This window comes from Lodderomyces elongisporus, chromosome 1 (assembly GCF_030384665.1).
Source record: "Lodderomyces elongisporus chromosome 1, complete sequence".
Taxonomy (NCBI): domain Eukaryota; kingdom Fungi; phylum Ascomycota; class Pichiomycetes; order Serinales; family Debaryomycetaceae; genus Lodderomyces; species Lodderomyces elongisporus.
In genome coordinates this window covers 272,053-286,740 of record NC_083673.1, presented here as the reverse complement: position 1 = coordinate 286,740, position 14,688 = coordinate 272,053, and the positions used below count along the sequence as shown (strand labels likewise).

At 36.0% G+C, this 14,688-nt stretch overlaps 5 protein-coding genes across 5 annotated transcripts; 2 read left to right on the top strand and 3 right to left on the bottom strand. All coding sequences in view use genetic code 12, as the record gives it.

Moving 5' to 3' along the window:
- Window positions 1-2,990: 2,990 nt before the first annotated feature.
- PVL30_000089 (uncharacterized protein) lies at window positions 2,991-6,354 on the top strand (the record flags this gene model as incomplete). Its single annotated transcript, XM_061119143.1, has 2 exons — window positions 2,991-4,637; window positions 4,681-6,354. 2 exons carry the CDS (start codon window positions 2,991-2,993, stop codon window positions 6,352-6,354), a joined length of 3,321 nt encoding a protein of 1,106 aa, XP_060975126.1.
- A 46-nt stretch (window positions 6,355-6,400) lies between these two features.
- PVL30_000088 (uncharacterized protein) lies at window positions 6,401-8,059 on the bottom strand (the record flags this gene model as incomplete). The annotated part of the gene is made up of 1 exon (XM_001527520.2): window positions 6,401-8,059. One exon carries the CDS (start codon window positions 8,057-8,059, stop codon window positions 6,401-6,403), a length of 1,659 nt encoding a protein of 552 aa, XP_001527570.2.
- Window positions 8,060-9,153: 1,094 nt separating this feature from the next.
- On the top strand, window positions 9,154-10,413 carry KAR4 (regulatory protein; the record flags this gene model as incomplete). Its single annotated transcript, XM_001527519.2, has 1 exon — window positions 9,154-10,413. The coding sequence occupies one exon, from the start codon at window positions 9,154-9,156 to the stop codon at window positions 10,411-10,413; it is 1,260 nt and encodes a 419-aa protein (XP_001527569.2).
- An 825-nt stretch (window positions 10,414-11,238) lies between these two features.
- On the bottom strand, window positions 11,239-11,835 carry PVL30_000086 (uncharacterized protein; the record flags this gene model as incomplete). The annotated part of the gene is made up of 1 exon (XM_001527518.2): window positions 11,239-11,835. The coding sequence occupies one exon, from the start codon at window positions 11,833-11,835 to the stop codon at window positions 11,239-11,241; it is 597 nt and encodes a 198-aa protein (XP_001527568.1).
- A 1,105-nt stretch (window positions 11,836-12,940) lies between these two features.
- PVL30_000085 (uncharacterized protein) lies at window positions 12,941-13,759 on the bottom strand (the record flags this gene model as incomplete). The annotated part of the gene is made up of 1 exon (XM_001527517.2): window positions 12,941-13,759. The coding sequence occupies one exon, from the start codon at window positions 13,757-13,759 to the stop codon at window positions 12,941-12,943; it is 819 nt and encodes a 272-aa protein (XP_001527567.2).
- Between the last annotated feature and the right edge of the window lie 929 nt (window positions 13,760-14,688).

Sequence of the window (14,688 nt, the reverse complement as noted above, 5' to 3'; positions counted from 1 at the left end):
TGTAAATGTCAGTGTTTTGTGTTTTTTTGTTTTCTTTTTTGAATTATCCAATCAAGTAGAAATCTATTGTAAATAGGTTATTGTGGAAACAGGGCTGCCAAAATATTATTTAATGGTTGGTATAAATAGTATGCGATGCCTATCAAAAAGATGAAAAAGCAAAAAAAAGAGAAGGGAAAGATTAAACCAAAAAGAAGGAAGAAGGGGGAAAAAAAAAGGCAAAATGAGAATTGTTTCAAGTGAAAAATCTCAAAAGTGAAGGAAATTCAAGGTTTATATATATTTACTCATGAGAGGGGAAGGGAAACAGTGAGATCAGCAGATCACACAATTCGCTCTTTTTCCTCTTCTTTAGTTTTTCATTATTATTATTATTATTATTATTATCATTATCATTGTAATAATTATTAATCTCCTTTTAAATAGTATTTGTATTGGAAATCTTTTACCCTTCTTCCTGCCAGCTATTGGATCCCTGGATATTTTTTTTATTATTCATTTATGTATAAGCAATTGTCAATGTTATAGTATCGGATGTATAATTTATCTTTGGTATAAAAAAAAAAGAAAAATTTGCAATATTGATCCTCTCCACATATAACAGCATCACCCGCATTTCGAGATACTATATTTTTTTTTATTTATTTTTTATTTTTTTTTTATTTTTTTTTTATTTTTATTTTTTTCCCGTTCCGTTCTTTAACACAATTTTTCGAGCCGCTTCCTCCCCCACTCTTGCCTCCACTTTTTCCTTCTTCTCCATCGACAGAATGACAGACAGATAGAGACACACACATACAGAGAGAGATAGAGAGAGAGAGACTTTAACTCCTATTCTGTAGTTTATTGTTCTAGACAAAACTAAAACTGAAATTAAATTAAAACTAAAAAAAAAAATAAAAAAAAAATATGGGTTAACAATAGTCTGACGAATACTGTCGAAGGAAATAGTAATGCATGCATTTAGGGAGACAAGGTGGGGTAGACTTCAAGATATATTCTCTCTTTTTATTCTTTTATTGAAGAGATGTTTTGTTCTTTAACTTACCCCTAGGTAATACTAGCACCCACTTAATACCAAACTTTTACTTACACGTATACTCAAAAGATAGTATCAACTAACATACTTGTCAATGAGTGAATTTGAAATTTAACAGATTGAATGAAGAATACCAAAAAAAAAAAAAAACTTCTTCAATAACGTGTTCTTGAATCATTATTATTATTGTTAATATTATTACTATTATTATTACTAGGTCGGATATTCATTGCTAATTCCACTTTTGCTCGGGTACATTCCTGACATTGGTAGAGACTCCGGGGTATTTCTCAATCTTATTGTTACTTTATTTATTTATTTATTTAGTAGTTTATGCCTTAATCTATGTCTATGTATATGTATATGTAATGCACTAGTTGTTGTTTCTTTTACCTTTATTTTTTTTTTTCGGCTCGTTGTTCTTTCCCCCAAAAGTCCGATTCTATTTAAATGGATTGGTGCTATTGCAAGTGCTATGAAGCCGACAACATCAGTCGACCAAATATTTTATATAGCATTGACAACCGGGTAAAAAAAAAAGATTAGAAAAAGGTAAAAAAAAAAAAAATAAGGAGAGAAAACTTGACCCAGGACTGTATCAACACTTTCACTGCAAGTTTCAAGAGAAGGGAAGAGTTTGAAGGTGGGTGAAGTTGGAATAGCCCCCCCCCCCCCCCCAAAAAAAAAAAATTGACTTATGTATATACAAAGATTGATATTTCAAAGGGATAGTGCAAACTCAATTGTATAGCCGACAACGCTCAAGTTTTGACTCCTTCTTTACACGACATAGACGATACCGGAACGCCATCGACCTTCCTGTTTTTTGGAGCTTTCTGTAAGTTACCTAATCAATAAAACTTATCAGTATCTTTACTTTATTAATTCTCTACATGAATGAGCCATACTCTCCAAAAATGTTGTTGGAAAAACGAAAGGAAACACCACAGTTTCTTGTGTTCCGATTCTAGCCGTTAAAATCCCGGTGCTAACCAAAAAAAATAAAAATATATTATTGTGTCGCCGCTTACAAATAGTAATCGGACAATTTTTTGGATTTTTGGATTTTTGAAATTTGTGTTTTTTTTTTCTAATTGGTTGGTCTTATGTAATGTTTACGCGCACAAGAGAGAAATACGTGTAGGTGATTAGATCTGTTTACTTGTGTACTTGTGTACTTGTGTACATGTGTATGGGGGGGGGGGGGGGCACAAAACAATTAGTAGGTACGAGACATGGACTGATACTGATACCGGAGCTGTGACAGATACATAGAGATTAGAATGCAATTGCTTTTCTAATAGGGCAACCCACGCGTACTTGATAAATAACATGTATCTCTACATCTATATGGATTCCATGTGGGTTGATGATCCCGTCTTGATTATTAAACATCTGCTTCGTTGAAGAAAAAAATGACAAAATAAAACAAAAATAAAAACAAAAACAAAAAAGGCACAAAAATATTCCGTGTATTTTGCTCGGTTTTTTTGGCACTTTCAATTGGCCTCAACACAGAGATAAACACATACACACGCATACACTCTTTCTTATCTTCTTTTCTTCTATTCTGAGAAATCTATATATATATATATATATATATATAGTAATACGTCATAGACCAATTTTTGTGGCCATATTCTTTCAATACAAATAGTTTGCGTTGTTGTGGTTGTTGTTGATGATGATGAATTTTAGTTTTTCTCCTAACTTTAGTCCGCGATGCGGAATTTGTAAATAAAAAGATAAACAGAAAATATGTAACATGGAAACGGTTGTTGGAGTTATCACGCTCAAGAAGAGACCAGTTTTCAAAGACGCGACTCGCCACTACCCACCATTCTAACCAACTTTTGACCTTGATAACCAACACTTTGATTATCATCTTCTTCACCTTCTCTTTTTTTTTTTTGTTCTTCTTCTTTGTCAACATCCATAAGATAAAGATCAAATGTCCTCTGGACAATCCCACCCACGTCTGAATCTTTCTACACAGCTGAATGAGGAGAGTCCAGGCACTATAGAGTGCGGGGATACCAATACTCCAAACCTGCTACTGCATTTACAACCCCAACAAAAACCATCCTTTCTCAAAAATAGATTAAAATCATCACAATCACAACTACTTAGGCCCGCGGCTCAGTCACTCTCAAAATCATCTGACCCTCATAATTCAGATAAAAATCTCAACATCGCATTAAACCATCCGCAACAATTCACATTGGCATCAACCCTTGCTTCGCATGATCGTAGGGATACCAAGTGTTTTAGTAGAACAGTGCCAACAACACCCATGGTAGACCCAGGGATCGAATCTCCACTAATCGCACGCAAACATTCCTTGGGAAAACTCAATATTAGATCGCAAGTATTCCGCGGTAACAATTACTTTACAAGCCCAACTAGAAGACACTTTAATACTTTTAGAACCACTGGAGATGCAATTGGAATTGGAAATGGAGTTGAAGATGGAATGGATAATGACAATAACGCTAATGTTAATTTTAATCTGAATGCTAATTATAATATCAATAACGAGCTCGCATCACTAAAAACCTCAAGAACATTTGATTCTTTAGCCTCACACATGCTTGCAGCGTCTTCCTTGAACTTGCCATCATTACTGACAATTCGAGACTTTTATAACGATTTCACCACAATAGATTGGACAAAGGCTTACTTAAAAGGAAACCAATTCAATTACTCACTAGAAAAGAAAAAGTGGATTGGAAAACATGACCCCAGTGACTGCACAAATAATGGCAGTGAGAACAATAATACAAGCGGTGGCAACGATTTCTTGGGCTACAAAGACATACAGTTGGGCAAAAAAATCTCCACTTTACAAAAACAATATTTTACACTAGGGAGATGGCTTCTCATTGTTCTTATTGGTTTATTTTTTTCAATCATTGCTTATGTTATTGACAAGTTTGAAATATTCTTTGTGGGCGTGAAATACGGTTATTGCAGGACCAACTGGTTGGCCAGTCAAATTGCATGCTGCACCAACTTTGACAATTCCATATTCTTGTCTAGCGCAACGCAAAACTTTTCTACTGGAGAACATTGTTCTGGTTGGATCAGCTGGTCTGATTATTTCAAGGAAGAATGGGCTGTTCCACACCTCAAATTGGACTATGTAATCTATGTTGTGCTCTCAATAATTTCGGCACTATTAGCATGCTTAATTACTTTAACAACTAAAATATCGGGTGGTGCAATGGACGAGTCAAGGGAAAAAACGGACAAATATAAGCACAATTCCAAAATCCTAGCACCAGCTTCAACCACCAACGACATAACCGTCAACATGCCTATCACTACTACTACTACAACACCAGCAACAACACCGGCAACACCAGCAACACCAGCAACAACACCAACAACACCAAGCAACAATAACATCAAGCCCAGAGTAATATATACTGCCAATGGGTCCGGCGTGCCTGAAGTTAAAACCATACTTTCTGGTTTTGTTATTCGTCGTTTTCTAGGTGTCTATACATTGATTGCAAAAACAGCTGCATTAATCTTTGCTATTGCATCTGGAATGTCTTTGGGCAAAGAAGGACCATATGTGCATTTGGCTACATGTGTGGGGAAATATTACATCGCGCTACTTTCCATTCATCTACAAGAACGATTTCTTTGAAAAGCAGATTCTCTCAGCAAGTGCTTCCGCTGGTGTTGCCCTAGCATTTGGCTCACCTTTAGGTGGTGTTTTGTTTATCTTGGAAGAAATTAACAACTACTTGCCAAGTCATCACTTGTTCCAGGTGTTTTTCTGTGCTATAATCTCAACGTTGTTTCTCAAATTCCTCGACCCCTACGGTACAGGAAAAACGGTATTATTTGAATTGGAATATAGCTCGGATTGGAAACCCATTGAACTAGTCTTTTTTGTTTTAATAGGTATGTCAGGTGGCGCATTTGGTGCTGCTTTTGTCAAATTTGTCAATTGGTGGCCCAAAAAGTTTAGAACCAAAAGATGGATTAAAAACAATCCATTATTTGAAGTGTTTTTAGTTGCTGCGCTAACCGGTATAGTTACATTTTGGAATCCGTACACGAAACAAGCTTCAGCTGAATTGATTTTGGACTTGGCGACATCGTGCTCTGGTGGAGAGCCTGATCGGTCCCTTTGCCCTACAACCCGAGACCAGTATATTTCTGAAATAGTTTCTTTGCTTACTGCATTTATTGTCAAACTTGTTTTGACATTCATAACATTCGGACTCAAGTTGCCATGTGGCATATATGTACCATCAATGGTTATTGGTGCTTTGTACGGTAGGGTCCTTGCCATGTGCATTCAATTTATAGGCTTGATCCTTAAAGACACAAGCACACTTTCATTTATGTGTATGCCCAACTCTACCAACTGTGTAGATATGGGTATTTACGCAATGATTTCAGCTGGTGCATTTATGGCTGGTGTTACAAGAATGAACATTACTATAGTTACAATCTTGTTTGAGTTGACTTCCTCATACACATATGTGTTGCCCATTTCTATAGCTATTGCAGTTGCTAACTGGTTTGGTGGGTTATTTGAGAAAAATTCACTTTACGAATCTTTGCTCATTGCCAATGATTATCCATTCATGTCTCCGGAAACAGAACCGATTGACCCAATGATTAATGCCAGAGATATAGTTGGTGACGACGTAGTTCCTAAACAGCAGCAGCAGCAGGAAGAACAGTATCTGAAACAGCACTCGCACAAGACTGTTGATATAAGTGTTCGTGATCTCTCCGAAGTCGATGAGAAGATTTATATTGACCTTTCAGATCTGGACCTGGTACTGTTTGACGTTTTGCAACAGAAATTAATTCTTTTAGCCAACAAATGTTTGCTTGATGGGTGTATCCCATTGCTTAAGAATGAAGTTTGTGTGGGTTTATTGTATTTTACTGAGTTGGAGATTTGCTTGGATAGAATACTTTCTTTTTCACAAGAGTTTGGTATCAATTGCGAGAACGTTAGTTGCAAATTGCTAAATAGTACATTGTCCCCAGTTAGTTCAGTAAAACTCACACAACCGGAGGACTATTTTTCCTATGGCTCAACCATAGAATCCATAATTGGCCAGGAAGAATTTCGAATCATTTTCGAAGATTTGTTGGATTTGACAAAATTTTTTGACACAAATCCAATTTTTGTTAACGAAGATAGCGAATTATCCTTTACACATTTGATTTTCGATAGGATTGGGAATAGGGTTATTGTATTATTGAGAAATGGTAAGTACAGTGGTGTATTGCATAAGAAAGTATTGATAGACTATTTACGCCGCGCAGCAGAGCCATGATCATGATGATATTCACTTTATCAAAAAAAAAAATTTTATTAATCAATCAATCATGAGATATGTCATTTTTAGTTATCATTGCTCTTAGCTTACAATAAGCGTACACGTCAATCATGAAATTCTCGAAAAGATCCAAGTTTGCACTCAAAGTAGAATAATCGAGTTCACGCAACGGCTTAATATTGTACCTATATAAGATTTCACTTCCTTGGGGAGGTTGTATGTCTTGCATAGTTTTTAATTTGTTCACCTGAAATGAGTCAAAGCGACAATTGTCGTATACTTGCCATTGCTTATGGTATACCTTATAGCAGCTAGTGAGGTAATCAATGATATGTAAAAATGGTAAATTTTCAAGTACATTGAAAAGTCTTACAATTTGGGATGTGAATTGTATAACTTGCCTGTTGAGTTCAACAGGATGATGAAAAAATTGAAGTAGACATTTAAGCAAGATGTGTGAAAATGGCAATTTAGCATCAAATCTAAATGACTGGATTGTACACGTGGATGTAGATGTGGATGTGGATGTGGAGCTTGCAGAAATTGGAGGGAGGGAAAGAGAAGAGTTGAAAGACGATGTTGATGGTTTTGATGATCTCAATGTCGTTGTTATTGCTAATGGTGACGGTGATGATGATGATTGAGAGGTACTCGTGATAATCTCAGTTATTCGTTTTGCAATTGCGTTTGTCTTGTGTTGAGCTATAGCCTTGGTTTGAGTCGTTAATTGAAATAACGCTTGAGGGCTTTGATCAATAAAGTGGTCTTCTATCCCAATTAAGTCAACAATTGATGTATCATGACGCTTTACAAAGACCAGGAGGTACAGTAAAAGTTTTATCAAATTTAAGTTCTTTTTTTCAAATTGGTAAATCATATAATTTTTTAAGGCTTCATTTGATAAGAAAAGTCTTAAAGTCTTTGGAGTATTGGATGTTCTGAATGCTTCCAAGATTGCAAAAACCACAATGTCAGTTTGGGTGCAGTAAGTATTGATTGCATTTTCAAATCGTTTGATAAACAATTGGTCAAAGTATAAGTTGTGTAAAATACTGCTACTTGACTCAAACGTTGGCAATAGCAATTTAGTCATTAAATGTTGAGTATTGTATGTGTTGAACTTTGTTGAATTTAGTTGCTGCAACAAGTTTGTAAAATAAATGTTGAGCAAATGAACAATTATGTCTCCACGATCATTCAAGTAATTATTCAATAGAGTGGATACTCTTGATAAGTCAACTAAAGCGATCCAATTTTTGTATGCAACTAATTCGTATTGCATACTATTCTGACTCCATAGTTGTTGAAGGATATTGCACACTGGGAGCTTCTTTGTGTGGGTTTTGGTAGAAACAAATGATGCAAACGAAGTGCATGGCGGAGAATTTGAAGAAGTTGAAATAGGGAAGGATGCTGGAAAACCAGTCGCACTAGACATATCCAAGAGGGCTGGAGATGGGCCACTATTAGTAAATGGCAACCATGTTTGGAAAACTTGGAATGGATATTGACGACAGAATACTAAGATGTTTGTGAGCAACCGATTTAAATAAGGCACGGTATATCCAGCAATCAGTCCCACTTGCTCAAATGTGAAAAGATGATAACCTATTATTTCACTAATTAGTTTTGTCTCCGTGTCTATATCTACTTCGCTTTTGAAATCTTTCAAATCTACGGCATATTCAACCAACAATTTCATAAAATGACTTATTTGATTGAAGAGTGCCAATTCATTTGTTTCTACTTTAGCTAAATGGTAGTAAAACCCATGGTGTATCATCGAATAAACATATTGGTATTTTCCTTCCCTGTTTCTTCCCTTTGAACTTTCACTATCCAGAGATAGTTCATCAATTCTATTCAAGTCGGACAATTTAGAGACTAATTCGTCAATACAGTGTCTTTCAATCAAAAGTGAAGTGTTTGGTGTGGCATACTGAAAGGTTGTTTTTTTTTTTCCAAAGTTAGTGTCATACTTAGGTGGTTAAATTTGAAGAGCGCTTAATATAAAACAAAATTTCTCTGCAGTTCTAGATAATACATACAATTCTTTGGTATTCTTCAATTGCTTTCACTACCCGGTCCAAATAAAACACTAAACAACGATGTTTCTGTTTTAGCTTTGGCAGCGAATAAGTCAGAGAATTAGTTAACAGCTGTTTAGAAAAGATTCGCTCTAACATATTTAGTTATAATTTAAGCAAGACTAGTTGTTTGTAATGTTTGAGAAACTGTTTCAAGTTGAGTATGCTGAAACAAAAAGCAATTACTGTACTATTTCTTTTTACGTTCTCGCTCGATCGAGAGCATAATCCCTGAGACAGAAAAAGAAAAAAAAAAAAAGAAAAAAAAAAAAAAAAGAAAAAAAGAAAAGAACAAAATGAGAACGATCAAGTAGGGGTTCCGGGGAGTATGACATTGACTTACCCGGTGAGATTCAATCATCAAGTAGGACCATTTGTAACTGCTAAGGCCCTCTTGTTTTACAGCAAATTGGCCATGAACTATACCCAGATATCAAATCCAAGAATGAAACAGGCCCAATAGTTGTTAGGAAACATATACATGTTTACATATATATATATATATATATAGCTACAAGTATCAAGCATCTATGCAAGCAGAAAGGGGAAAAACAAAATTCATATATATATATATATAATTTTGAGACTTCACTTTTCACCATTTTTGCAACAAAAATTGTTATACATCACCCTTGCTTCTCCTTTTAGTTTGAAATAATTCACGCAAGATTAAATTAGTACATTGTTAACACCACACCCCATCGAAATCATGTATACATACAACAAATTTGGCTTACGCTCATCTTCTTCCTCTTCATCGATATCATCTATAGCAAATTCTGTCTCAGTGGTGACTAAACCGCCAACTTCAAGGGCTACATCTAGTTCATCACTTAGGCTGAAGATTGCGCAGGATAAAGCTCAAAGGGAGGAAGACACTTTCGTCTCATCTGATTCTAGTACCGTTGCTGCTACAACACCTGCACTGATTGATTACACGAATCACTATATCCATACCGGTGAGCATTCAACCAAATTCATACGCAATGTGGAGAATCCATTTGATGGTTACCCAAAACTCGAAAAGTTGCATCAGTTGAAAAGACAACAAATTCAAAAACATGCAACAAAAGCATATGGTGTTCGCTGCTCTACAGATAAGATTGTCCCTACATTGAACAAATGGATCGATAAACATGAACTTAAGTTTAATGTGATTATGATTGGGGCATTAGTGGAAAACCAATTTATTTTACCATTATTGAATAAATTACCAATCCACAAACTTTGTTCAAAGCCCGGATTCTTATTCATTTGGTCTACTGCTCAAAAGATACAAGAATTAACCACATTGTTGAACAACGACAATTTCAACAGAAAATTTAGACGTTCCGAAGAGTTAATTTTTTTACCAATTGATGAGGATTCGCCATACTACCCAAAACAAACAGACTCGATGTATGAAAAGTCTGTTTTGGAAAAACAGCAATGGCATTGCTGGATGTGTATCACAGGTACAGTAAGAAGATCAACGGATAATGACTTGATTCATTGTAATGTTGATACCGATCTACAAATCGAGTCACCATCGCTTACATCTCCATCATCGCCTAAACCACAAGGTAAAAATGCGTGTCCTGAACAAATATACAAAGTGGCTGAAAATTTTTCAAACTCAAACAGACGCTTGCACATAATACCTTCTAGATTGGGGTATGACACGCACATTAAGTTACGACCAGGATGGATCATTATGGGACCAGATGTGCTAGTCAATAATTTCAAGCCAGAAGAATACAAAGAGGAATTGGTAAAAAAATCCATAGTAAAGTACAAACAATTTGGCAGTGGTGGTAGTAATGGTTTTGGCAGTATTGGGGACGGTAACGGACGTGGAATCAATGAGATCAATGGAGCAAAAACAAAAAGTGTTTGTCCACCTCCTACAGCTCAATACTTGGTACCTCAAACTAATGAGATCGAAGATTTGAGACCTAAAAGTCCTGGTGTTATGGTAAAAAGTAGCTAATAATATGATAGTTAGTATACATTGTGTTTAAGGAAAAACAAAAATAAAAAGTAATCATAGTAAATAATCAACATGTCATTGTTTTGAAATATCAGAAGTTTTGATGAATGTTGGAAACAGGAAGTTTATCAGCATCGCTAGAAAGCTCTGAGTGAGCTGAGTAAAAGTTTTCATCATAAACAAAGCATATTGAATCATTTAATACAAGAGATTACTTGCAAGTTCTGTTTCACATACTCTTGGCATTTGAAATCAATTGCTGAATAGATTGATTGAAGTTTATTAAGCTTGTTAAGCTTAAGAAGAAGAAGAAGAAGAAGAAGAAGAAAAGGAAAAAAAAAAGGGGAAAAAAAATTTAAAGAAGAAAATTTGAGATGGGAAACGTATTTGAGGAGGAAAAAAAAAGTTCGCACTATTTTGCAAATGTTTTCATTGAGAATGTTGAATTTAGCATTTGTTATTAGGGCTGAAAGAGAAACTGTATATAAAAGAAAATTCAATAGATACAAACAAAAAAAAGTAAACACTATACACTTTATATACATATACGTACTCATATATATATGTGTATATATATACATATGTATATAGATATATAAATTTCTATATATATATATATATATATTTAAATTAGATTATGAGTAAAATAACAAAAAAACAAACGCCGTGAAAGCCTGCCTACACAGCAATTGGGCTGGGGGGGGGGGGGGGGAAATAGGGGATTATAGGAAACAAAAACAAATCCCCCTCCAAAAAAGAAAACTAAAAGTCAAACATCAATTAAACAAAGTAAAGAAAAGTTTTCGAGCGTTGTAAACGAAACAATCATAAATATAAGGCAGCAATAAAATATCCCAATGCTCCCACAGCCAATGCACCAGCCTGCCCCTCAAAGTCAGTAGTGGTGGTCTTAGTACCAGTCTCAGTCGTAGTGCGAGCAGTGGTAGTCTTGTTTGCTGTGCTAGCAGTTGGTGAATGAGTAGTTGTATGGTTTGTAGTTGGTTCAGTAGTAACTTCTTCGCTGGTGTGTTCTGTATGTTCTGTGTGATCAGTTTCTTCAGTTTGTCCAGTTTCCTCAGTGTGGTCAGTGTGGTCAGTGTGATCAGTGTCAGTCTCATCAGTAACCGTCACTGTTCCATCTCCAGTTTCTTCTCCAGGTCCTTCATCGGTTGTTGTTTCTTGATTTTGACCACCTTCGCCATTTGTATTTGTCTCATCAGTAACCGTCACTGTTGCATCACCACCCTGACCACCGTTATTGTTTCCTTCTGGAGGTGGCTGTACATCTGTATTCACTCCTCCCTCTCCAATGGGGGCAGCAATGGTGTCATCAATCACTTGCGTTTGAGTCACGAGGAGCGTAGTTTGAGCACAGACAATGCTGATTGATAAAGCAATTTGAATCAAAGTAGAATATCTCATAGCGAACTGTTTGATGGAATTGTAATACGAAAGCTTAGAGTTTTGTTGTATAAACCACTATACTGAAAATCAGGTTGAAATATATCTTCGTAAAAGCCAAAAAAGAAAAACAAAAACAAATACAAAAAGTTAAAACAACATGAAGAATTGGATGGAAATCATGTGGGATTTTATAATTCAAGCAAAAACAATTTATCCTGAAGAGATTCACTAATTTTTAATCATTCTTTTCATCGTGTGTATATATGTATGTATGTATGTATGTATGTGTGTGTGTGTGTGTTATTATGTAACATTTCAATTGGACAGGTAATATTCTAAAATATTTTTTGGAGTTGGGTTAGATTAGAAAAAAAAAGGCATTGCCTCGTTTGGATAAAGCACTTCAATGTAAATTAAGGAAGTTTTAAGAATTAAAGGAAAACATTGCGGAGGTCAAGATTTTGTAGTTTGGTCGATTGCAACTAAGTTGTTATCCTTCCCTCACCCAGTCTCTCTCTCTCTCTGTTTCTTTGTGTATATTTTGTATAAGTCTGAAGAAATGCGGATGTGTGGATGCGTGCGAGTTGATGGGGTTTATGGGTTGCATAATTTTGCAGCCAATCTAACGAAATAGTGATATAAGCACTCAGTACTGCAACCAAAGTATGTCAACGTCCCAGCAACCATTTGCACAATTGCATAGATTGACCTATCAATACATGAATTGTTTGGTTTTAAGGAGCTAGAAAAGAAAACAACACACACACACACACTAAAGAGGCTGTGCTTTCCCTTCAGCAATACAATGCAAACAAGTATATTTTTGTTTTTGTTTTCTAGAAAACTAACCAGCGGGCCACAAGTATGGCAAAATGTTGTTTGATTTAGTTTAGTCTTGTTGTTTTTGTTTTTGTTTTTCAAATCTATACTGAATTGTCTTCTTCAATGAAAACAAAATTAACAGAATAAGCGGGAAAAATAGGGGAACAAAAAAAATAAAGAAATCAATCACCTGTATTAATTAAAACTTGCTTTCTATTCATCTAATTAGGTACTTTAAGGTTTTTCAAAACCAGCAAAACACTCTTCTTCTCTATCTGACTATATGTTAGCAATACTCAATCTAAAGCAATGCAATAGCTGCAACATAAGCCAAGGCACCAGTGCCCAAGTATGCAGCTCCAGAGTCTCCACTAGTGGAGTCGGAACCTGAACTTCCACCAGAAGTACTGCTGCCACTACCACTGCTACCACTGGTACTTCCACTGCTGCCACTTCCACTGCTACCACTTCCACTGCTGCCACTACCACTGCTTCCACTTCCACTGCTTCCACCAGCACCTCCAGAACCAGTAGAGTTGCTAGAGCCACTTCCACCGCCAATTATACCACCACTTCCACTTCCACTTCCACTTGTTTCTTCAGAACCTTCTTCTGTAGCAGTTGAGTCATCTTCAGTTTCCAAAGCGCCTGAACCATCCTCAGTTCCAGTAGCGTCTTCTTCAGTTTCCAAAGCACCAGCGCCACCTTCAGTTCCAGTAGCGCCTTCTTCTGTTTCTTCTGAGCCAGCACCATCCTCTGTGGCAGTCTCGTCACCACCTACACCAGCAACTGATGCTGCGCCGCTTGCACCTGCAGCCCCAACTGAGGTTGCACCACTAGCGCCAGCGCCAGCAACAGAAGTAGCACCACTTGCACCTGCAGCACCTACAGAAGTGGCTCCGCTAACACCTGCACCAGCAACAGAAGTGGCACCACTGGCACCTGCACCAGCAACAGAAGCTGCTCCGCTAGTGGCAGTGTCCAAAGCACCTCCTACTGCATTGGTAACTGTTCCAGCAATTCCATTTGCTGTTTCATCTGCTTTCTTTTGCAAAAGAACATCTTTAATTCCCCAAGCTGAAGTTACTTGAAGGATAGCGAGTGCTGTTGTGTATCTCATTATTGCGAAATTTGATTTTGTCTTTTTATTTCTGGGGTAGTTTTCAATTAAATTTCAAGATGAAAATTAAAAAAAAAAAATGTTGACTTTAGTACAAAATTTGTTATTAGTATCGACTATAAGTGGGTTAATACTAGACGTGTAGAAGCAGATTCTATCTTTTGAAATAGTTTGACAATTATTGCAAGGGGATAAAGCATTCTATTTATACTTTTTGAACCTTGACTCGAAAAGATAAAAAAAAACAAAGCTTGGAGATTTAATTGAAGGAAGAAAAGCCAAAAGTTTGAAAAAGTACTAATAAAGTCAAACTACCCAGGTATACCAAGAGTACCAATAGAACCAAAACAAAAGAGCCGAGCAACGTTTCCGCCTAGTTCACAAACACATCAGACAATAAGAAGGAAAAGGTTTGCCCTACTATGCACTCGTGCTTTTTTTTTTATTCTTTTTTTCTCTTAATATTTTTTTTTTGCTTCAAGCACACTGTATGACATATACACGCTGAAAATTTTAATGCTTGGAATTTGTCATGGTTTACACGTCTATATGATTTGCATACGTTTCATTGCTCTTTGGCTCAAAAGCAGTTAAAAAATGATGCTGTTACATTGAACTGCAAAACTAGAAGAATAAACAAAGAATAAATAAAAAAAAAAGTAATAATAAAATTGATTAAAATTCAAGGACAAAAGGAGGAGTTATGACGCCAACAACGAATGACGTATAGCTCTAGTGAGTTACTTGATTGTTTCTTGCATACTGAGTGAGTGAGTGAGTGAGTAGGTGAAGAAAGTTCAAATCATAGTATGTGCTAGAGTATGATCTTCTTGAAGCATACTTTCTATTGACTCCACATTTATGTTCAGGAAATGCACTTTTAGTATGGGGTGTGTATAGTACGAATTTTCAATATTCAATATTCAGGT